The sequence below is a fragment of the Tyto alba genome, unplaced genomic scaffold (assembly GCF_018691265.1).
Source record: "Tyto alba isolate M040663 unplaced genomic scaffold, T.alba_DEE_v4.0 Super-Scaffold_23, whole genome shotgun sequence".
Lineage (NCBI taxonomy): Eukaryota > Metazoa > Chordata > Aves > Strigiformes > Tytonidae > Tyto > Tyto alba.
Genome location: NW_024881297.1, coordinates 25917285 through 25941628, shown reverse-complemented (window position 1 = coordinate 25941628; position 24344 = coordinate 25917285). Strand labels below are relative to the sequence as shown.

The 24344-nt window shown below is 42.2% G+C and overlaps 1 protein-coding gene across 7 annotated transcripts in view; it reads right to left on the bottom strand.

Annotated features, from left to right (window-relative positions):
* LEF1 (lymphoid enhancer binding factor 1) overlaps window positions 1-24344 on the bottom strand; it is a 69223-nt gene that overhangs the window by 2656 nt on the left and 42223 nt on the right. For 4 of the 7 annotated variants that reach the window (XM_042797094.1, XM_042797095.1, XM_042797097.1 and 1 more), the window contains 6 exons: window positions 21256-21346; window positions 18777-18860; window positions 16770-16892; window positions 15868-16030; window positions 13170-13277; window positions 9915-9963 (listed from right to left, as the gene is read on the bottom strand). In XM_042797094.1, the coding sequence (XP_042653028.1) occupies window positions 9915-9963; window positions 13170-13277; window positions 15868-16030; window positions 16770-16892; window positions 18777-18860; window positions 21256-21346 (618 nt within the window). Of the gene's footprint in view, window positions 1-9226; window positions 9268-9914; window positions 9964-13169; window positions 13278-15867; window positions 16031-16769; window positions 16893-18776; window positions 18861-21255; window positions 21347-24344 lie in introns of all 7 variants that reach the window. The other 3 variants (XM_042797098.1, XM_042797100.1, XM_042797099.1) reach the window with 3 other exon arrangements.

Here is a 24344-nt window from a genome sequence, read left to right as displayed (position 1 = left end):
GGAGAGCACCCTGCAGCTTTATATTTATTTTGTGCCTTTTCATCCCAGATTTTCAAAGGTTTGGTCCAGGTTGCTCTTCCTGGGAAGGTTTTCCTCTCAGTCTTACATGAAAACATTCAGCTTCCTGTTGAGGAATGGCCTTGAGGCGCCAGGCCAGTAGTTCACAGCAGTCTGATACAAGTGCCGTGATTCAGAGCTACTCCCCATTAGCAGCCAGGAATGTCTACTTCACCGAAGGAAATGAAATGCTCTTCTGTTGAGATGGTTCCCTGCCTCCTCCCCCCTTCCCTTACCAGCAAGCTTTCTTTGAAGTCAGGAGGTTAAAATAACGACCGCGGCCTTGCTGTGGCCCTCAGCTTTTTCAAACACCGGCCATCGCTTCTTTCTCAATCCAAGCGCAGCTTTCCTAGTGCCTGCCTCCTTTCCATAGCCCCTCTTGGCGCCTAATTATCCCCCGCTCCAATTGAGAGGCTGCAGATACTACTGTAATTCTGCAAGGGGTCAGGCGCAGTGAAGCCCCAAATATTCTTATTTCTAAGTCAATACTGCAGGACAGCAAATTACATGGTAGCTATCCTGAAGACGGCATCTAGAACCCAGCCTTTCCTCTGCTGCATGTTAAGGCTACACACTGGAAATTGCTTCTACTGCTGATAAACTAAATAATACTTAAATAACACGGATGACGATGGTGCTGCCTTACAGATATAAAACAGGTCAAATCAGGATTCTTTTCAAGAAACCACAGGCATGTGCTAAGGAGACTGAAGACTTCCCACATCTAAGGCTTCACTGGGGGGCTGTAGCTGAAGTCTCGCCAAGCGAGGCATGCCCTAGCAAAGCCCAATCCACAAGTGAAGTCGGTGCAATCAAAGACTGCAATTACAGCTCCCTGGCTGTGGTTAGGCTTCAAAGAAAATGCTGCAAGTCACATTTTACATATGTGAAGTCTTGAGCTTGAGCCACAATAGGAGGCACTGTCTGTGCCATTTGCAGTGTACATCTGACTGCAGAAGGAAAAAAAAAAAAAAAAAGCCACCTCGAGTAAGAAACAGAAATAAAATTCAACAATAATTCAGTGTAAAAAGAAAACCCTTACTACTGAAGTGATAAAACTATTTCAGGAATCACTACAGTAAAACTAAAGCCTCCTAACAAGCCTGGGCTCAGTGGCGGAGAGCAAGAGCATCAGAGGGGCATGAGAAGTCCTCCCCATGCTTGGGAATGGCAGATGGATTGAAGGGTGGGTCCGAAGGGCCTTGTGCTCCTCCTCTAGTCTCTAAGTCATCTCCATTTTGATAGAACAAGGGAGAGGATTATGCAGCTTTGTCCAGGTCATGCTAATCAGAATAGGTTACAGAAGAGAGTCAACAGTGTCTGGGTTGGTACAGAAGTACAGAGTAAAAGAGATTGCTAACCCTTCACAGAAAGCAAGAGAAGGGAAAAATTTTAAACCAGGTGCTCTTTTTCTACACCTTTCCCCACCACTGGTTATTTTCATACAGTTGTAAGAAGAGACAGGATGACGTATTATGTCAGTTATATGTATTTAAAAAAAAAAAAAAAGTCAGTTTCCAAACCTGGCTTTTAATCCAGTACTTCAAACAACATGGCAAATTCAGGGACCCGGCAGCTGAAACTGCCATTTTCTTTTGAAGTCCAAAATGAACATGTTCAGCTTACTGCCGGGGCTTATCCAATACTCCAGAAACTTGGGTATGCAAAACCAGGTCATTATTTATCGGAAAGGTTCATGCTGTTTGTGAAGCCCCTTTGTATTTTCTTTAGCAGCAGAGCCGGAGAGAGTTTCAGGCGCAAGCAGATAGATGCCAGCGCTGCAGTCTGCTCCTCTTCCTGCCCAGCTGTGCCATGGTTTGTGGGGTTAGCCTAAACCGGAGCCTTGAAATGTTCTGGGCAAACAAAAACAAACACTCCACAACCTTTGTTGTTTCTAAACAACAAAAAAAAAACCACCTCCCAACAAAACCCCAGTCATTTTAGTAATCCAATTTGCTGCAGGGTCCCACAAGCTGTTGCAGCACATGGATGGAGGGACCTACGGGAGACAGGAAAAAGCCTTCTCTGCAAGAGCTGGATACCAGCAGGCAGCAGAGGAAACCTTTTAAGCTGCCTTTGTTGCCAAAGGAATTATATAAAACTGTACCCTAAAACTGTAACAGATACTGCCTTGTTGAAGTTATGCCGGTGGTAGTTGTGCTTTGTTTTGGTTTTTCCCCCGCCTCCCCCCTCCCTGTCCTCTTATTTTAGCCTGAACTAACCTTAGTTAGGTGAACAGCAGGAATACCTCCCCCAGCTCCATGAGTCAGAGACCTCTTCCAGAGGAGGCTAGCGTCAGCACAGGGGATGCCCAGGTATTTTAGGGCTCCCACTTTGTGCAGCTGAAGTCAGTGATGCCAAAGCAGGTGTGGCTCTTATCAAAGGCCCCCAGTGTAGGCAGCATGAAACTAGAAGCTCTATCACTGCGCTACAATCTTTAAAATGATCCTACTGGAAGACTCACGACATGTTTTTCCTGTTGGGGGTGGGAAGGGATAGAGGTTCCATGTTTATAATAAAAAACAGATTATCTCTAGACAGACATCTCTAGCGGCTTCTTAAAGAAGAATAATATACTAAAAGTGATGTGCAAGGGAGGAAGAAATAGGCTTGTCCCCTTTTTGTATCTTTATGGCATATAATAAATATTCAGAAGACTATTTTTAAAATTATTTGTTTTACAGACTGAGAGCTGTGAAGGAAGATGCATCTGTTCCGAAGTAGCGATTTCAGTGCCCCTAGTTTCTACCTGCTGTAACATAAAAGAAATGAGGTACTGGTAAAGTAATAAGTAAAAATACTTTTCAAAGGAGAAAAATAACATAGGTAAAGTTTCTTTTCTGCCACAATTAAACATAGGTTAGGATTTACACTGTACTTTGAAAGACAATCTCGACATTGAAATCTTCCAGCACATGGAGTAATTTAAATAGTTGCTTTCATGCAACCAAAGGTAAGTCAGATGTGACCTAAGTATCATCTTGAGCTTCATCAACTCTTCTACACACATGGATACACAGCGCAACACTACCATTGTGAGACAGCAGTACACAGAAACCACTACAGAACTCAAACACATCAATGTCACTTTGACGCAATTAAGTCATCTCAGCAGAAAATCTCTACTGGTCCAAAAGACACAAGCCTCCTGCCATGTATCTCAAAAGACAAACATATGGGAAGAAGCCCAACTATTCATCAAAATGAAGACTTACCTAGTGTCAAAGCAAATGCATACACCATAAAACTAATTATAGGTAGTTCTACCTTGTGCAATTTCAGGTATCCCAGAGATAAAGGATAGAGGGTTCTCAAAACTCCCCAGGTTAATTCTGATGCAACTTAACATTCATGAGGAAGCACGTATCTTTCTTTTGCAAGGAGGAAACAACTTTAGAAATTAGATCTCTCTGCTCAGTTAAGCCTCCTTAGTTCTCTTACCCCCCTGATCCTGCTTTCCTGATGCCCATGGCAAGAACACTAATTCAGAGAGAAGGTCGCCGATACCATTGCCCTCACTGCATCTAACCCTGCCCACACAGTACACCCCAATGAGACCTTCACTGCACAAATGCTTCCAACATTTTCTCCCACTGCTAGAACCAATGTCAGAAAGGCAGTGTCCTGAAAGGTCAGACTAAAAGACATACTGTCTAACTGGTTGCCAGTCTCATGTTTAACTGGTTAAACAGTGGTGCTTCAGCTGGCCCTGCTCTGAGCTTCCTTCCTTGCATAGCTTTCCAATCTGCACGCTTTCAAAATTGTTATATTGGATAGTCTTAACAATCAGGTAAAGGATCAGAGATTTAAAAGATGACTTGCATAGAAAGTCTTAAAGTAGAGGATTAAGGAACTGACTGGTAGGAGAAGGTTGGCTCTATTAGCAGTGACTTTTGTAACATCAAATTTAGGGGTTTTGGTTTTGTTTCATTGTTTTGGGTTTTTTTTTATCTTCAGGATGGCTGGTTTTGCATTCATGTATATCAGAAGACCTCTTCAATCCAATCACAATCTCTGAAAGTCAGAGGCAGAAACAAAACTCAGTGCTAGAGTTTACTAAGCTTTGAAATCAGAGGACAGATTTCACCCAAGCTTAGTCTCCAGAAACAAACAGGAAAGACTTCAACAATGTCATAACAACTTGCTTTCTAGCTGTTTGGGAATACAGTATCAATTCCTCATTTTGAATTTTTTCACGTAAATACACTAAAAAATGAAAATGCAATGCAGACCTGAGATGAACACTAAAATGCAGAGGTTTTCTTCCAATTGGGAATGAAATCACATTTCAAAATCTTATGTTTTCTTTATGGAACAGTTTGTTACTACAGAGTTTTTCTCATGATCTTAGAATTCTCAACCTGGTGGTGAGTTTACTAAATCCACTAAAATACACTGTTTTCATCCAGAGAAGAATGGTGCACCAGCTGTCAACTCCCTGTCCCCACCCTGTCCCACAGGAAGAGTTAGAACAATAGTTGTCCCACTGTTCCTAGCCCAAGCCACCCACTGCTAACACCTCAGAAGTGAAACAATATGGGGGGTTTTTTAATTAGTTATAAATGCGGCCGAGTTCAAACTTCAGCAGGCATCTAACTTCACAGCAGCATCTGCATCTCAAGCATCTCCAACAAACAAGTTCTAGACACTCACCTGCTGAATTATCTACTTTTGTCAGTGTCAGTTTAAAACATGAAATGCTGAAGGTCAGCTTCACAGCTGACTATGCTACACCCTTTGGTTGCAAAAACTAACATTTTGTAAATGCTTACAAAATGTTCTTGTTTCCCTAATCCCGTATCTATGCTGATCACCTAGTTGAAAGTGTTCTGCTGTGTTTTTTTATTTAGGAAACATGCTTGGCCTCTACCCTAACCTACCCTTATCCCTCACATAGTCTCTGATTGCACCCAAAATAGCTTTATATACCCTTCCTTCCTTCCTTCCTTCCTTCCTTCCTTCATGTCAGAGCGCCTGAAAGAGAGGAGATTTTCTATCTTTCGCCCTGGTGCGATCAACATCAGGTCAGAATTAAGTTGCAGGAGGGGATCTGTCTGAGGGCTGTACCCTTTGTCTTTGGGAATTTCTATGCCTATCTGAAAAAGGCTAAAGTTAACCAAAGTGTTCAATAATATCAATGTTTTAATCCAGCAAATTCTCTTCTGTTTGTTCCGTCCCTCTTGCCTACGGTGAAGGCCACTGTTTATAGGCAAAATGAGGAACAGGGAAACATGGGTCACACAGGAAACATAATTTCTAAAGCAAATCAGGACATGGCTCTGCACCACCATCATCACACAAATTCTCACACACATTAACTTTTGTGCAAATCCTCCAGGCTCTGTTTAAAGCTTCTGAGCAGTCAAGGGGTATGGAAAGGGGTAGAGTGTTTGTTTCAACTACTGCAGCAATTTCAAGAGCACTGGGCAAGCCAGGTTAGAGAACATGTGCCTCAGAAAGAAAGGTACGACATCCTCTTTGCGTCTCCAGGATGCTGGCCAGGAGCCCATGGTCAACCATGACCACAGTCATCAGACAGTTCTTTTCCACAGTATTCTGGCTGTAGATTGGTCCACTTTATTGTCGGCTTTCACAACCTCACTCCATTTCATTTCTTAGTATTATGGAAAAGATAATCCAGTCATTGACTGTTTGCTACAACACTATCCAAAAATCACTTCTGCACCAAAATTTGGCTCTAATTTCCATGTAGGAAGCTTGAAAGTTATATAAAATTCATTGTTTAAACAGTCTTAATCTGATCCTTTTAAGTGCTTCTGATTGTAAATCAGCACTAGCTAAGTTTTCTCATTTTTGAAAGCTTTGCTAATCTAAATGCTAATTGTCATGGAATTTTGCAAGCCACAAATATACTTCTGACGGGTTTTCGAATGTCTGTTAAGCTTTTCTATCACATTTTTTAGCCGTTGAAGATATGCCAAAACACAGTGTTAAATTATGGAGCTTGTGAGGACTTCCCAAATGCATCCTGCCCTATGTCAAATGATGTGCCTTTTACAATTACTGTACATAGCAAGTCATAAGAAGTTAACTATTTCCATGTTGCGGAACAATCAGAAGGAATTTTCATTAGTATCCTTCTGTTTCCTTGCTGATTTAAAAATATTCATAAGATGCTAAAAATCAGCCTTTTTTCCTTCCGAAAGTCAAATCAGATAAGAAGTGAGGAATCTTTACTTCCAACACAGAATTGCTCCCAGTTACAAGTCTTCTAGTTGTGCTTAAAGTACAAGGAAACACCCACCTTTCTGAAAGGTCCTTAACAGATGATCGCTACATGGTTCTTAATCTTATCTCTCCTAATTTCCCCTCCCCTCCTGGCCCCTCCCAAAATCATTTTTAGCATTATCAGGTCTTATGCCACTATCAGTTGATTTTAAAAGGAGAGAATAAATACGAGTTATTTCTTCAACAAGTAGAAGAAGTTATTTCACAGATTGTGTTGGGCCATGTCAACTGAAAACAAAATCCTGCCTGGGGACAGTTCCACAACTCTCAAAGAATGGCAATATGCTTTGGAAAATCCCAGGATAATTTAGCAAAGACTGGAGTACCAGGTCACAGTATTCCTAAAGCACTTTAATATTAAAGTGTTTTACCAATCGGCCATTCAGCTGGCTGGAGGAGACTGCAGAACTCAGCGAAATCCTAAGCAGTGAAGCTGTAAGCAGCCTGCTGCTGTCTACAACCCCAGAAAGAGAAGCAACGCTACGACCTCGACTTCACCACTCAAATGATGTCCAAGCCAAAAAGCACGTTAGAGGTCCACCTTAAAAATCAGTTATGTGCTGAAGTGTTCATGGATTAAAAAAAAAACACACCCAAACCTCTCACAGTATCTTAAATCATTTCTGTTTGCGTGTCTCTTCCGTTACTTTCCTCTGAACATCCCACCACACAGCCCTCCCACCATTTCATCCTTCTCACTTACATCACCGTAATTACAGCCCTGGCTGATCTCCTTTGCGCTGATCTTGAGATTCTTTCTTTGGTCTTGCCACCTACTCATTTCTGATTCTTCTCAGATAACAGAACGCTTGTCTCCTTCCCAGACCTCCCACCCTCCTTCCCCCTCTTCCTTGCACCATCCGCACGAGTAAGAAAGCTAGTGTTTTCCTGTCTTCAAGAGCTCTTTGCGGCACTCACTGAAAGGCATTCCCAAACTTATTATCTTCATCCAGTAAAGACTACAACAGCTCTGCTGTGGGCCTGGTAAGATATTATGCTTGTGGGCAAAACATTCTTTGGATTAGGCTTGCAAAGGGCAAGAGTCTTAACCTTCAGAAGTTTACTTTGAAGTCTGGATGATTCAGGTTCCCTAAATCATTCTGTGCATTTACTTCGAGCTAGAGCACATCTGTACATCTCTGGTGGCGAGCATGTACTCGGCACGCAACATTTAGTGAGGCTGCCTACATGCGCATATATGGATGGAGTCAATAGCACACTCCACCTTCAGTGGAAGAAGGTATCTACTGTTCTCATACTCCATGTCACAAATTGCACGAGGACAGTGAGACAGGTATTACCAACAGTTTCCACACTGTTATGGAGCTTAAGGGGACGGAAGGAATGGGGTGTAGAGGTAAAAGGGAAAGAGAAAAAACCCACAGACTCAGCACATTCCTCTTCTATTTCAACTCATCCTCCAACTGTGGAAAATGCAAAGAAAGAAACTTCAACAAAAGCAGTTCAGTGTAGGCAAGGCAGTCATCCTTAGATTGTAAGGCCTCCAAGAAATCAGATATCCCCCAGTTTTTAACTGCCACTTGAACCCTAATTGTAGCCCAATCCCAATCCAGTGCTCTGAGTCAATTCAGATAAAATTATGTATGTTTTGCTTACTGGTACTGTGTTAACATTGGAGGGGAAAATACAACAGTCATGGACCTGGGCAACTAAGCTGAAATATCAATTATAAAACACAAGGTTAAAGCACTTGCTTTTGTTTTATTTTGTTTGTTTTATGAAAGGTATAATGCTTATGGCAGTCACTGTAACTAACGATACTTTACAGCTACATTTGTTGTGTAGGCTACAGAACCCAAATGCTGCAATCCACATCTAAAATCAGCATGACTCAGGCATATTGCAAATGGCAAGACTGCCTGCTTGCCTGAAAAACTTTTGCTTAGCAGGAAGAAAGAGAGAGCAGGCATTTTGCCTTTTCACTTAGTTTCAGTTATTAAAAAAAACACCCAAAGTCTTAAACCCAACCATGTTTAGACTAACCAGCATAATGGCAAAACTACAGAAGAGGCTTGAATCATACTGATGACTGACCACTCAGTGCCAAGGGGATTATGTGGCTGAACAAGGCAGAAAGAGAGGGGATAAAGAGCCCATTTTTGTTATAATGCCTAGGTGAGTTTCAAAAGTGTTATTTTTTAGACAGTGTAGAACCAACTATCACATGAAATGAATGCCATTCCTACTAGAAAATGTATCACACCGAGAGGAAGAGAAGGACCAGCCTTCCAACATCAACACTGAGAAACGAGCATCTTGCTGTGTTACTGTGTGCACTCACAAGCAGACTGGACAGTGTTATTTGGTATGTGTAACCACTAGTCATTCTACCTTCTGTGCAGGCGATACGATATGAAGAGAGAAAACACACACTGGAAATACAACAACAACAAAAAAAAACAACTCGCACCACACATGAAATACCACTGTACCATTGAGGGAGAAATGATGGATGGAACTGAAACACAGCCCTGTTTTCTTTGCAGATGTTTTGTTAGTATACATGTGAATAAATTTTTAAAAAGTGTACCCAGCCATTATCTTGTAGATGTCAGCACATAAAATGTACTCCAAAGGCAGCATCTAACCTGCTCTTATGAACTGTGACAGTCTGCTGGCTGGTTTGCACTGCTTAATAAACCCATCCCTGTGCTTCACAGGCTGACTTGCAGCAAGTCAGTGAGGTGTGGTCAATTGGAAAATATTAAGGTTAAGAAGTGAAATGGTGAACACCTAATAGATAGCCGGTATAAAAACCATCGATAGTCAAAGTAACATTAGCTTTGGGATATGATACTTCTGCAATTTTTGCTAAATTCATATTATTGCATAAAATTTATAAGAAAGCTTATTTTACAACTCAGTTTTATCATCAGGAAAGCTTTAGAGATGTTCTTACCATGCTTCAGATGTAGGCAGCTGTCATTCTGGGGCCTGTACCTGTAGAAGATTGTTTTCCTTTAACAAATTTCTGTTACAGTGTTTTTGCACATTCCAAATAAGTTTGTTTCCTACATTATGACATGGATTTTTTTTGTGTGTTTTTGGTTTTGTTGTTTGGTGGTTTTATGGTTCTTATACCAGCCATTTTTGTTGGGGAAAACAGGGTGATTCTTTGTGTGTATTTTACAGGCAAAGAGGAGACCTCACTGATGCTTTTAGCCAACCTACTAGACAGCTGTTAGTGTACACAGAAATGTAAAATACAGCAATAAAATATACAGTGGCTACAAAAAGGTCAGTGTAAAGTTTCCAGTGTCCAATAATCCCACGCAGTATTTGAGTCATAGTTAAGTCTAAGGATGATACAACATCGATTCGGGAGAAAAGCAAAGGTAAAGCAGGACAGTGATTGCAGCAATGCATAAATTCAGCCAAAGATGATGCAGTCAGGACTGCTGTACAGAAAGGTGTAAGGGAAAGGAGACTTGTGTGCATTTTCACAAGCCTGCATTCAAAGTGAAGTATCTTAAAACATCTATCAGAAGCAAGTGTTAGAGAAAAGCATGTACAAATTAAATAGCGCAAGCCTTGGTTTCTAAAATATACCTGAGGTGAGTGGTAAGTAAGAGTTAGTCATGGCCTACCTGATGCTGATTCCTGCAACTTTTCTCTCTTCCTCTTCTTTTTCTTCCCCTGAAAAATAGGCAATTTCACCATACCATTACATGTACAGAACTCTTCTAATCACTCCCCCACCTCACAGCACAGAAACGAAAACCATCTGGACACTGAAAAAGCAGTTAGGCAAAAACCCCACAATTGTTTTCAGAGTAGCTAAAACCTTTTCTAACCCATTTCTAACTGTTTCAATGGTAACAAGGTTTGCTCTCAGCATTTATGGAGAAATACGCACATGAGCAATACTCATTTTTATAGCCACATGGAATTACAATTTCTGGCAGTTTTTCAATGAGTGCTGGCAGCCGCAAGCATCTAAAAGACTTCTCGCTCTTAATAATCTGATGACGCATATGTTGGTATCATAATTTATGGCTCTTACAAGAACTCTTCACACAGTCAGATACTTACACTGTCGTACATGGCAACAGCAGACAGGGTGTTGGAAGTACCTAGGACAACTGTGACTTGTCCCCAAGGTGCAAACCAGCCAACTAAAACTGTTCTGAGAACACTTGTACCTTAACAAAAGCCAAGTCTCGTACGGCTGCACCCAGAGAACACGCTGTGCAGTAATCAAAGAGCAGACTGCTGTACAGCAGAGCACCCTTCATGCGGCCGAGGTGCCAGGCAGAAATGTCAGTCTCGGACACCACAGTGGCACCAGCGTGCCAACCCACACACTCGGCCTTCTCCTACACCCCCATCTATGGAAAAGGACAGAGCTCACGGTTCGCACAGTCTTTCAGGAAACAAAAGGTCACTCTAGACCCACAATTTTAAACCTCAGTCATCTTCCATCACCCTAATTACCACTTTGATATTCCTCCATATGACTTCTCCTTATTGTCCTGCATTGTCAGTCAAAGTTTTTCGTTTTTTTTGGGTTTTTTTTGGTTTTTTTTTTTTTAAAAAAAAAAAAGGAAGAGTCATAGCCACTTATACTTTAAAGAAGCCTTCGAGCTGCCAGGCCAGGCTCTAACAGATGAGCTCTGGCAAACCTCAGTGCAGTGGCTCTAAGCGGGACTGCAGCCCGCTGTCTGTCCTTCTGCCCCCCCAGTCAGAGGTTACCCCACTCAGGACGGCCAGCAGCCACCAGCACGTGTCCCAGCACAGCCCATGCCACACACAGGGGCCACAAACTGGAAGGGCCGAGGTGTAGGGACATGTCTGTCTGTTAGCTAGCTCTGCGAGGCGATGGGATGGATGGTTTAACGTGAGAAGCCACCTCAAACCACTGCAGCGCTTACTGAGGGTCAGCAAGGGAGGGCCCCAAATACAGGCTACCGTGACACTACGGCAGATGAATTTGAGTAGTCGCCAGTCTGCTCTGACACCACGGGCTTGCCTGACTCTTAAGCTCCTATCCTCATTTATCCTGAGGCTTGCAGCAGGGCCAGGCAGTGCCTTGCGAGTGAGCTCCCAAAGATGGGACCAAGACCAGGGGTTGGAAAGTGGACTTCAAGGGCTCTCGGAAATTCACAGCAATGCACCTCATCACAAAAAACAACAACAAAAAAAAAAAGATGACACACTCCTGAAAAGGTTTCAGTGATAAACTGTGATCTACTACAATCACATTCTCACCACTGCTGCAACAAACGTGTGCATCCCTGAAGAGGTAGAGAGGAGGACTGCAAGAGGAAGCTAGCAGAGTTCTCCATTTTAACACTGGACTGGAGTATGTCAGAGCTATACTTCTACACAGGATGTAGGTTGGACGCACATCAAAGAGAGACATCACACGTGCCACCTTACACACTCTGAATGTCTAAGGCATTCAAGAAACCGCAGGTCCACTGCTTGTGATATATGGCAGTAGGCTGTGGCAAAACACATCAGGTTCTCAAAGTCAAGATGACTGAACATCACAGGATGGTCTTGAAGGCTGATGTCCCGTAAGCATACGCTAGCAAGGCTCCAAAGTGGTTTGATTTTCCAGCAAGTAAGTTCAAGACAATTGAAATCCCCTTGTTTTAAGGTGGTATGTCACAAAGGCCCTCTTTGTTCCCAGGTATATTTCAAGACAGCTCTGTGGACACGATCTGGTTACTGGAAATAAATCCTACCTGTGTAAGGTCACAACAGCTCATCTACTAGAAAAGATGACTGTATAAAACAGGCAGAAACAAGCTGATAGGGCTTACAGTAGTGTCTATGCTTACGAAATTGGGCATAGACGTCAGCAAAACCAGGGCATTTGCTTCGGAGATGATCACATGGTTTCTGTGTCAATGCCTTCTGCACCAAAGAGGCTCTAGCTTACAACGAAAATTTTGTTTAGGCTAAACAGTAGCTGTGCTGGATTGTAAATGCCAGGTATTTCTACAATTTCTGTTAACGCTGTATGTAGGTGCCTTATACTCCTTACTGCCCACAAGACATCACTGAAGTAGAGAAATACTACTGTCCACCTAATACAGATGGAAAACTGAGCCAGATGTAGCTTATACACTTCCTATCACAGTCCATAATGTCACAGCTGATGGGGGGACAGAAAGGAGCCCAGATCTCAAGCTACAGTCAGTCGCTCAGGATCGCAGCTTGCGAGTTTCATAACGTAACATATCACTACACTGACAGCTCATTGTAAGCACAACAGTATAATTGTGCAGTGCAAGCTGTGCAATGTGCTATTAACACTTGTTTGATATTTAATTATAAAATAAGAGCAATTGTAAGAAAACTCTTTAGCTTTGCCAACTGTATAAAAGCAGAATCTATCACGAAGTTTACTTCCACAGATTTTTCATGCTTTATTTCGGAGAGGAGCCATTCTGAATTACTTTCAGCTAAAGTTTAGGTTGCATTAAGACTCCTAGTCTTTGGATTCTCTTGAAAGACAGACAACCCTTTTTTGCTCAGGTCTAAAGAAGACTTCTGGATAGCAAGTGATCAAATAGAAAATTATGGAAAATTCACAGCTGTACAGTAGAACATAAGCTTTCAGACAGTACCGACAATTGCCTTAGGAAAAAAACTTTCCATGCTAATATTTTCCCCTCAGAAACCGTGACCTTCATAAGAAGCATCTCAACAACAACAAAATCTCAAGTTTTCTAGATGCTTGAAGTGCAAACAAATACAAGCTTTATGTTATATGTTGTTCACCATCCCTCCATCCAGAGCTTTCCACAAGTTAGAAAGAAAAAGAAGAAAGGAAAGAAAAAAGTTAGGTAAAGGAGTTTGATTTGAAAAGAGCCTTCAAGTGAGCAACTTACATAGTTGTCTCTTGCAGACCAGCCTGGATAAAGCTGCATGTGTAGCTGCCTTTCTTTACGAGCTAGTTCATAATATTTTGCTTGTTCTTCACGGGAGAGAGCATGCCACTGCAAACAAAATAAACACAGCATTAGACTAGGAAATAACTCATACCTAGGCAACAGATGACATGAGCAAGTGTTTTTGTGACTTTGATTCAGTCCTTCCCCACTGCAAAAATTAAATTCATTAACAGTTACAAGCACCCATGTTTATTAACCAACTTTCAGGCATTTGTCACCTCTGCAACTGCCAAGTACCTTGAGCAAGGCAAAAATCATTTATGCAAACAAGGCTCACCAAATAATGTTCTCACAGAACCATGCTCTCCCAACATTACTTAAATAAAAAAAACACATGTAACACCAACACCACCCCAAAAAAAACCCAGCAAAACCCCACCCTTTAGCTGCTGACAAAACAGAAAGGTTTTGTGCTGCTTTTAAAGGGCAGCGAGATCCCTACCACAGAAGAGTTTGCTGTCTTAGTTTTAAGGAGCAGCTACACATGGGCTTTCAATGCCAGTGCAGAGGGCTTCCTAGGCACCAGCAGGTTCCTGTTCCAAGATCAACCTCCAAGTATTGAGCTTCAAGGTACCCGCTTTCTGATTTCTTCTGGTTGTAACAGAGGAAAATAGCAACTGCAAAAAGTTCCTGAGATACAGAAACCACAGAACTGTAGTCTTCCAAATTACACGAGTTAACCACTCCAGCGAAGGAAGGGTAAACTTCTTGCTTAAAAAAAAAAATCCCTCACAATCTGCACATTTGAAAAGGCACCAGCTACATTGGTATCTAATTATTTTGTTCTTGTTGAAACACATATCATAGACCTGAATCAAAAGGAGTAAAGGCCTTTTATTCAGAATCAGGTTTCATCACTGCAGCATTAAATGCATCTTCCTGCTTGACTTTGACAACATGCATGGGGGGGCCGAGAGGAGAAGATATTAAGGAGGAAAAAAAAAAAAAAGAAGACAGACATGAAATCATTAAGACACTCATGCAAGAATAATTTATTTACAGAACTAGGATTTCAGATCAGACCATATTTGTATGATTTAATATGTCATTTTGTTACAAGTCAGAAGATGTGAACTAAAGGGTTTGTCTGTCTTGACTTGGTAAGTTCGATGTGTTACTGAACAGCCGCTCAGCTTATTTGCAACTGTCAAACTCCACGCGTGTGTTCCAAAACTGGAAGGTAGTACACATTATGCCGTGGCATTAGAGAGCCCAGCATCACACAAAGCGACAGCTCCTGAGCACAGAGATGATTCCTGTTCCGGAGTGGCACAGGGCATAGTAAATAGTGACCAGGATGACTGAACACAAAACATTTGACGATAATTAATCAACAAGCAAGTCCATTGGATAACTCGTGAGCTGTTTGTATCACAGTAAAAGTGGAATTTGAGGTACTTTCATGGAGAATGGTAACTTGAAAAGAGGAGTCCAAGCTGTGGAGAAAGCAGGCAGTGGACCACTGAGGCTTGATCCGTTACCAAAATGGAGATAAAGAGGCCACTGCCCTCATTCAGTCTGAGAAAACAAGGCTTACATACTAGGCAACTAAGTTCGATTACTGAGGGAGTGAGAATGAAAACATGGTTCTAGACACTTGCCTTAAAGAATGGAAAAGGCAAGCATCAAGATGTCCTTTAAGAGGAGGTAACAAGAACATCATGCAGGAACTAGGAGAAGCACCAATGGATTTCTGCTCTGTCTGAGGCGGGGTGGAGGGGTGGCGGGGGAAAGTCTTTGTGTTGTAACAGAGAACAGAGTTTCAGAGAGTTACAGTGCCTCTCAATATTGACTTAGTCAGTGGTCAAGAAGAAAGGTTCACTGAGCAAGGGGATTTGAATAATCCCTACACAAACTCAGATTGATACAAAAGTCGTCCCTTTTCTCATTTCCAGGACAGTGGAAGTCAAAATGGGCATGTACCTCTGCTGCATTTCCTTGGAAAAACACTGACATTGAACATGAAGCTTGTAATTGTGGGTTGGCCTGCAAATTTTTTTTTGGAGTACGGAAAGAACGAAAACATGGCTACAATGCCACAGAAGCAGATGGCTCTCAGCAAGACTCTGGGATATGTACTGGGATCATCAGTGCTCAGCTAGTGAGATGAGAGACATTCAAAACTTGACTGGACAAGGCCCTCAGCAACCTGATGTGATGTAACTGGACCTGCTTTGATCAGATGTTGGTCTAAACGACCTCCACAGGTTCCTCCCAACCTACGTGACTTTACAATTGGACCACATTTTATTGACTTTTGAGTTCCATCTCCACTGGCATCCAGTGTTCATCTTTAAATGATAGCCTCATTCTCTGACGGGTGCCAGCCTAAGGAAGGACCCAGAAGGTGATTTGAATGCTCCTTCCATGTGCGAATGAGGATATTTCATGCCTGAGGTGCTGACACCATGACATGAGTGGAACAGACACCAATTCGACGATGTTGCTAATGCTGAAAAAAGAAAATCAAGATACTGCTTTTATTTTTAGTTGCATGTTTTATCTTCTATAGCTAATTTGATAGTTGCACATTAGTTAGCACCTCAAGCAGAAAGTGAGCCATCACACCCAACTAAAGGGAAACACACACAAATTAGCAGCACACATGAGTATACACACACCCTCCCATACATACCCTTCTGCCAAGAATCTGGTTGATAGCTGCGCTTTCTTTCAGAGTACACTCTGCTACAACGTTCGCTCTCATTTCTTTCATGTACAACATGAAAGCATTCAGAGGTTTCTTAATATGAGGTCTTTTTGGCTCTTGTTCTTTTCTCTGTTCGTGCTGAGGCTTCCTAAAACGTGGTGGGAGAAAGGGAAAGGAAGGGAAAAAAAGCATCCATTTATCTTCAGCCTAAAAAAAATCCAGTGGAAAACTACCAACCTGTGGTTACAATAGCACTTAAGTAGTAAGAATGAGAATTTCAGTGGTCATGTCCTATCCACTTCCACATCTTTTTAGAGAATTGACTTAATTTAATACTCAGGGAGGATGTCAGGTTGACATTCTCTAGCAAGCAACACTTGATCTGTGAATCTACTGCAAATTCATCAGTTGTCTAAATTCTCTTTTTGAAAGGCTATCCATAGTACCCTTAAAGACCACTACTACAGGCAGGAGCATAGCCCCTCAACCACTTCTTTCCTAGGCCTTTTGTCTTCAAGTATTAAGCAATAATGCTGTTTTTTACTAGTAAATTTTGCAGTTAAGAGCTTTTCCAGCAAAAGTTCATGAGTTCATACTCAAGCAACATTCACAGGTAGACAGGTCCGTGATTATGCCTGGATCAAGATGTCTGTTGCTGATGATAGCTAAAAAGTGCTGCCCTGGAAAGAAAAATGGCTTCATGTCTCATTATTCTTCCCAAGCAGTAGCCCATATCTCCCATTTTAGTTATAGGAGAAGAGTTAAAATTCAAAGAGGTCATGAAAGGCACTTTTTAATTTTTGTTTTAGTCTCCGTGACTCTTCTTCAGATAGAGTTAGTTCTCAAACATTTATAGATTAAGGGCTAGTGCAGAAAGGCAGACTCACACATGCATTAGCTCACTGTCGTTGTGCGGATGCTCTTGTTTTACTTGAGGTGTTACAATAGCTGGGTGAGGGATTCCAGTTGTGTGAGGGCCTGGAGGACCAGGAATCATGTGATGTGAAAACCTAAAAGAGAAAACAAAGGAAGACCTGTAACCCTACTGAAGACGGGCATCAAACACGTATGACAGCAGTGGGATGCCCCAAGAATGCAAATGCTATGGAGCTCACAACGGAAGGCAATTCTTTAAGAGTGCATGAAAAATATTTGGCTAAGATTTGTGCATTGTAACCCATTTATTCAAGAAAAAACAAACAAACAAACAAACAGAAAAAATCAGTCAACATTTTGGTTGTAAAGAAGTTATTTTATTACCTTTCAGGCAAACAGTTTTAACAATGCACACAAGAAACATTTAATGGTTGTACTGTTGTACTGACTAGCAATAAAAATACACATTAACCAAAAACTGTATTTCCACACCAAGGTATAAACATTCTTAAAATATCCACCACCAGCCAATGCAAAGGAGGGAACTGCCATGCAGAAACAAAATAAAAGAAGAGTCTTTTCAAGAAATCCCTGATTGCTCGTGTAAAGAATCTCTTAATTTTCAAGGTATTTAAGCTAAAAGATTTTAACACCACTTCATCTAAATTCACTAGCCTTCCCTCAAGTGCTTAAAATAAAAATAAATTTTAAAACCCCTGCATCCTGGAAGAAGGGGGAGAAAAAAAAAAAAAAAAAAGATGATAAATACTTTTGTCCTAAATAAACCTTCCTTTCATTTGTACAAGAAAGAAAATGGAAAAGAAAACCAAAGTACCACTAACTCAGTCATCCTACCCTACTAACCCAGGATATCCTCAAGGATAGCTGAGATGGATCTTGAAGATGCTGAGCATTGTAATCTCAAGTGCAGCAGAAAACCTGCACGCTTTATTTTGAACTGGTGGACAGTACCATTAACACCAAAAGCAAGCTCATGCTCCAAAGGTTTTCTAAATGAGTGCCTGTTAAGCAATCACACCCAACCTTTCCTTTCTCCACTCTCTAAGACCCCTTGCCCTTTTCCTCTGTGCCATCAAAATAAAGCAAACACGAAACCCTATAACCCAAATCAGGTCATTTTATTATGGAGAAAGAATGGGGTTTCTTCCCAATCACCCTGACAGGCACATGCTTATCATTCACCTGTAAAGAAGTGAAGGGACAGTGATAATCCAAAAGAGCCCACATAAATAGAGGCAAGAGGAACCACCACTTAATGAATGGCCTGTCTTAAATCCCCGTGCAAGATGATGTGTCTTCTACAGGCCACACAAAAAAACCCCAAGAACAGTATATCGCAACCTTGTGTACACCAAGCACAGGATGCAGAAGCTGTCTTTAGAGTGCAAAAGCAGAGGAGAGGAGGTCTGGAGTGTGTCATGGCCAAGTCTCAATTAGCATTGCTTGCTTGCACTTAGACATAAAGACACAGTGCCTGATTCACACACCAGTACAAATACACTGTGCTGGCATCCCTCGCCATTAGTGGCTTTGGGCTATGAAATACCTACTTGTGAGCAAGTTTCCACACAGAATGATAGCTAAATGATTCAACGCTAATTACCATCGACTTTGAAATTGGAACTAGAGAACACAGACTAGAGTGACAATCCACCTGGTTGCATACTTGCATGAGCAAAACCCAAGGATGCACACTGTATGTTGCATCTAGAAATGAACTAACGACTCATTTCAGATGAAACAGCTCAATTAATTGTTGACAATTCACTGGTGCTCCTAATTGCAGTACTTCAGAGACTGCCAAGAAAATGCTGAGTGAGACCAGTGTGGGATCCAGGCAAACTGCATATACACAAATATGTTAAATAAAAATGTACGCATAAAGTTTTAGCTGACTGAAAAGCAAGCAAAGGCAGACCAAGATGCAAGCAGAAGAGCAACTTGCCCTCTAATGCCAGCAGTTACTCCCCAGTCAGTCATTCACCTCCTACACCTACCTGGACATGGAAGGGTCGACTGAGAGTGAGGATGGATAGGGCTGCCTGAATCCACTCGAGATGGGATATACAGGCTGACCTTGCCTGAGGTCACAGAAGAAAGGAACCCATCAATCATATGATACGGTATTCAGTAGTTACTCTAGAGTTACAAGCACTTGATGGGAACTCAGTACTAGTCACAAATAAATAGTAATAGGTAATACTGTCAAGAATTCTGCTGTATTCAAAGCTAACGGATACTTGAATGCTTTGGACTTTCTCCCTTGCTGTTGAAAAATTCCCAATCTAGGTTTCTAGTCGAGAAGAGAGCAAAACAGCCGGCCTGCCTCTCTCAAAGCACACATGCATGCGCGCGCACACACACACACACACATGCACACTCCTCTATCTCTGTCCCTCTCTCACCTAGTTTTAAAAGCACTGGAATCAGTTTTGGTTAACTAGCTCGTAGGAAAGAGGCATTTTATTCCAAATCGTTCTACTGTAGATCAGCACAACAACACCAGACTGTGAATTGTCAGGCTAGAAACCCTTTTGAACAGTTTTATTAAGTCCTTGAAAACTTAAGGCCTCTCTCAATTTGCATCTTCTATAGTGAGGTACAAGTGGCCAGCTTTTCTGAGAAAGTATAAGTTTGTTTAATAAAACCACCCCACAACCACCTAAAAGCCCACAGCCACACAAGACCCTCTTAACTACTTATAGTTCAAACTTTGCGATCCAGTAAGAGAAGCTTGAGTGAAGTTCTTACCTCCTTTATACTCCTGCATATACAGAATATTTTGACACCAGCCTGTCATTTGGACTTTCTAGTTTTTATCATCATCACTATGTTTTGATTACTTTCAGTTAGCAATGGTTCAGGTCACGACTACAATTAACAACCTGAGATAGCATACTGTGGTAATGCAAACAAATACCAGTTCAGCCTAAATACCTGAACCAGCCCACAAAGACCATCACACACATCAATCCTATTCAAAGAGCTAGTTATAGACTGGCAGATCAGCTTTCAGAGGGGGGAAAAAAAGGGCTTTTTAAGGTTCAGGATACAGGTTTCACATTCGGAGTGCATTACTGGAAATGAGCAGTGCTAAAGTGGGGGGGGGAGAACAAAAACCAAATCAACAATAAAGAAAAACACACAAAAAAATAAAATAATAAAAAACAAAAACAAAAACAAAAACAAAAACAAAAAAAAAAAAAAAAAAAAAAAAAACAAACAAACAAACAACCCCAAACATGGAGGAAGTCTCAGCAGTGCTATGGCACAGAAGGCAGCTGGAAGCCATATAGTATAGGGATGGCTGGGTATGTCCCGCTGCCAGTGAGCACCGCTGAACACATCCCCAAGCCTTATAAGATCGGATCTTGTCTCTCCTCTTCTTTCTTTTCTCCCCTCTTCCCTCCCCCCAGCCTCTGCATTGAGAAACAATTCAGAAGAAATGATTGACCACATCTGGAAAATGCATGCCAGAACTGCCTGGTGGTGGTGGTGGTGGAGGTGGGGAGTCAGACAAGCAGCAAAGAATGGGGAGGTGTGTGTGGGGGGCAATAAATAAAAAACAGTTAGATACTTCCATATTTTAGTTTGGTATCTGATAATAATTTGTTCCAAAAAGGCATGTGGCACTTCCTGAAAGATTTGACAGCAGTGCAGCATTTCACCATCTTCTGCTCCCTACCTTCTCTGCCTGTTTTCATCTGGATCATGTTTCCCTCCCATAGACACATTAAAAAACAAAAATAAAAAAAATCTGCATCGCTCATCACATGGGCACAGATTAGTCAAGATACAGATTCTAAAGCATTGAAATTGTTGCTGAGTTTCCTTATTCCCTGCTCTGACAGAACTGAGGGCAAATACCTATCTACCCCAAGCAGACATGAATCATCTTGCCAAATCAATTACTCTGAAAATACAATGTATTTCCTCAGAAAGGAAAATGACACCCTGAGTGGCAGAAAGAAATCCTGAGAGTGCTAGTCTTAGCATGAGCAGCAAAATCTCCCAGTGTCAGAGGCTTCTCTCCATACAGAAACTGTAAAAATCAGCAGACTACAAAAGTTTGTTCCCCATTTAGGTGCAGTTTCAAGATCTACCCAAACACACACAACTCAAAGTTCCTTCTTACCTCCCCTCCCCTCAGTAATTACAATTTTGTTTATTACAAATTTACATTTAATTCCTTGAGAACTGTTTCCTGATATCTTTCCAAATGCCAAGAGCCACAAATCTGAGCCATAAGAAATATATAGACTTCAAAGTGAAATCTACACACTTCAATTTCTGTACGTGTCCAAAAACCAGATTCAATTCATTTCAAAGATGGACATTTTTTGATCTTTTCAGCTAAAATAACGTAGTAATTTCTTGCTGCAGTGACATTCTTATTTTGCAATGCTGTGACTGATTCAACAACAGCAAATGGTGCGAACATGCACCTTTTTCTGAAAAGAAGCCAAAAGATCTTACCAGCCAAGAGGTGGTGTTATCTGTCCAACCCCCCCTGGAGACAAGGGATAGAAGGTAGGGAGATCAGGAGCTGGAGGATGCCTGGACATGCCTGTTAAAGAGCACAGAAGAATGAATGACTCTCCTCAAAACACTATACGTGAGCTACAGTACACAGCTAGTATGGCCAACACTATGATGGAATTAGTGCTCTGGATAAGACATAACCACCTTCTTGGTTAGTGTTAAAAACAAAAAGCCATCCATGCCACCTTTAAAATAATAAACAACTTGCGCACGATACTGAAATTCAAAGGGAAATACTGGAAAAAAAGGAGAAAACAAATGTCTGGGGTAAGGACCTGCGCAAGTTTAGATCTCCTGTACAGCACATTAGGCAATACTGTCCTCTCAATGGTTTCACCAAACCTGACGGGATGCTGAGGACCTCTTCTAACACAGCATGAAACAAGACGAAAATAAAGCGTTGTCAAAGAGGCAGCACAGCAAAGCTATTAGATTAGGTAAATTGCTACTTGCACATTTTCACGGGTTCCCTTACGGATTCACAGATTTTGGAAACTTGCTACCACAGAGGATCAGTGGTTAATTAAGAATCATTTTCAGGCCTGTAATGGTCACACTTGATATGATTCATTTGGCTTCCAATTGTCACTCCAGCTCCAACTAAGCTCTTCATCACGCTGACTCCTGTGGGCTCCAAGGTCAATCTGTTTTGCATTGGTCGTATTTCACAGAAAAATAAAGAGTCCGATCAGGAATGATCCATCAGCTCACATTCCCTAGAACACAGAGTCCTACAACTGCAAGAATCACCTCAAGATTAAAGCTAATCCTTGTCCCAAAAGACTCTGTGGTCTCCATTCTTCACCTAAAACTTGTGCCCCCAGGAGACATGGAATTATGGTTGCAGAGGCCACAAAGACATCAGTTTATTTAAATGTGTTTGGGAAAGAGGGGGCTGAAGCAGAAGGAACTGTTAAGTCTACTTCACATGTTAAATCAGCTGCTTTAAAAGAGTATTAAATATTTATGTGGTGACACTCCAAAGGTCCAAGACTAAGTGTGTGCTACCTTGAGAGTTGGTTTATAGATTGATGCTACCAATTTATTCCCCGCCCTGCCACACACCCCTTCCCCCCCCAGTTTGTACTTAAATCTTCTGAATTTAATTACAAGATCTGAAGAATATCTTTCAGGACTGTGTACAGGAAGGGATGGAAAACAGTACTGGTGGTGTTACGGTCTCAAAAAAGCTAAATTCTCAGACTTGGGACCACAACCTGAACGAGGATCAAATTTTGGCCAGTTGTCTTTTCAAAGGTGTAAAACAGCTGGTGGCTGACAGGAGAGGAAACGCTGTATATCCCAGGGTTTTTATGTGAGAGGGAATGCTCTTTCAGAGCAGTTTAAAGGGAAGAAAAAAACAAAACAAAACAAAAAAAAAAAGGTGAAAAAAGAAGATCAGCATCTTGTATCTCTCATCTCTGGTGATGGTTGATGCTCCTGAGAGGGATGAGACGACCTTGCCCCTGATGGACCAAGTTCTGCTCAGGGAGCTGGCCCACTCCTTTCCCAGAAATCCACATTTCTGATCCACGGAGATGACGCTGCTCTCCCTGCACTAATGCACAACAGTTACTTCTAGTCCAAAACTTCTGGCCCCTTACGGGGGGACTGCCAACTACCTAACGCCCTGCAGGAACACACACAGCTACTGTACAGCCAGCGCTCTCCAAAGCAAGCTCTTGCTCATGAGACGGCTAAGAATAAAATAAAATAAAGAAAATAAAATAAAAATGGAAGAAAAAGAGCAATTGCTTTTAGCAAGGCAGTGGCTGTGTGTCCATCCCAAACTGCCCCGGGTGCAAGAGGCAGCACTGTGGGCAGGCTGCTGTTCATCCCCTCATTGGGGGATTTTGGTGGGAGGAGGGCACGCTGGCATCAGAGCTGGGGCGCCAGGGCAGTGCCTTGTTCCAGACCCACGGTGGGAGGCAAGGACAGAAACAATGGTCGGAGGCGTTTGGCAGAGGACCTGAGGGAAAAAAAAAAAAAAAAAAAATCCTCTCTTCACAGCAACTGCATGGGCCATTTCACTGGGGCTGCTCCCACACGCCAGCGGCGCCGAAACGGGGAGTGTGGAGAGACCACACACATCAAGGAGACCGTCACGGCCAAAACCAGAACTCTCCAGCCCATGTTACCCATCCCCATCTTCGCCAGACACTGAGCAAAGGGATCGAGAGCCCATTCAGGAACACTGGAGGGGCAGGAGCTCTGCGCCAGAGGTGCCCCTGGCCACCGGGACCAGACATGGGAGAGGGCAAGAAGAGGCAGAAGGAAGGATGGGAAGCAGAAACAACAAACCAGATGTTGTTCAGTTGGGGTCTGCTGGACAGGAGAACAAAAATAAACCAGCAGTAAAGGTAAAGAATTGGGGTGCAGGAAAGGCAAAACCATCATGCAGTAAGTGAAAACCTCTTGAGCTCATGAACTGCAGCAGCAGGATGTGCCCCAGCTGTCGCAGCGAGCTTGGGCAAGAGGTGGAAATCCTGTTCTCTAACACATGGCACCCCTGGGATTTCAAGGAACGAGTGTGAATATCCTTCTCCTGGGCACTGATGCAAAGGAGGAAGACAAATGAGGACAGGAGGTCTCCATTTGTTTCTTCCAACTCTGGAAAAGATATTATACATATATTTACAGGCCAGGCTTTCTAGGCAGAGTGCTTTTTGTATTCCCTCTCCCTAAAAAAAAACAAACCCCAACCAACTAACCAACAAACAGCAAAAAACACATAAAGCCACAAGGCCATGGTTATTTTCTGGATGTAGCCCATGGATGTAGCCCATCTGAGTAGCAAGCCAAAATAAAAACTTAGGCATTCAGGGAAAGTCGGAACTAAAAGGAGTCTCTGGCACCCTCTGGGACCAGTCCCGGCACCAAAACCTTCGTGCCTATGCACAGGCGTCCCGCGAATGCCTTCGTAAACCCTCTGCTCCCTCTCCTTCCCTCCTCCCCACTAGCTCTCCCACGCAGGCTTCTCCTCCTTGGCGCTTACCCAAACCCCAGCTCAGACCTGTGCCAGC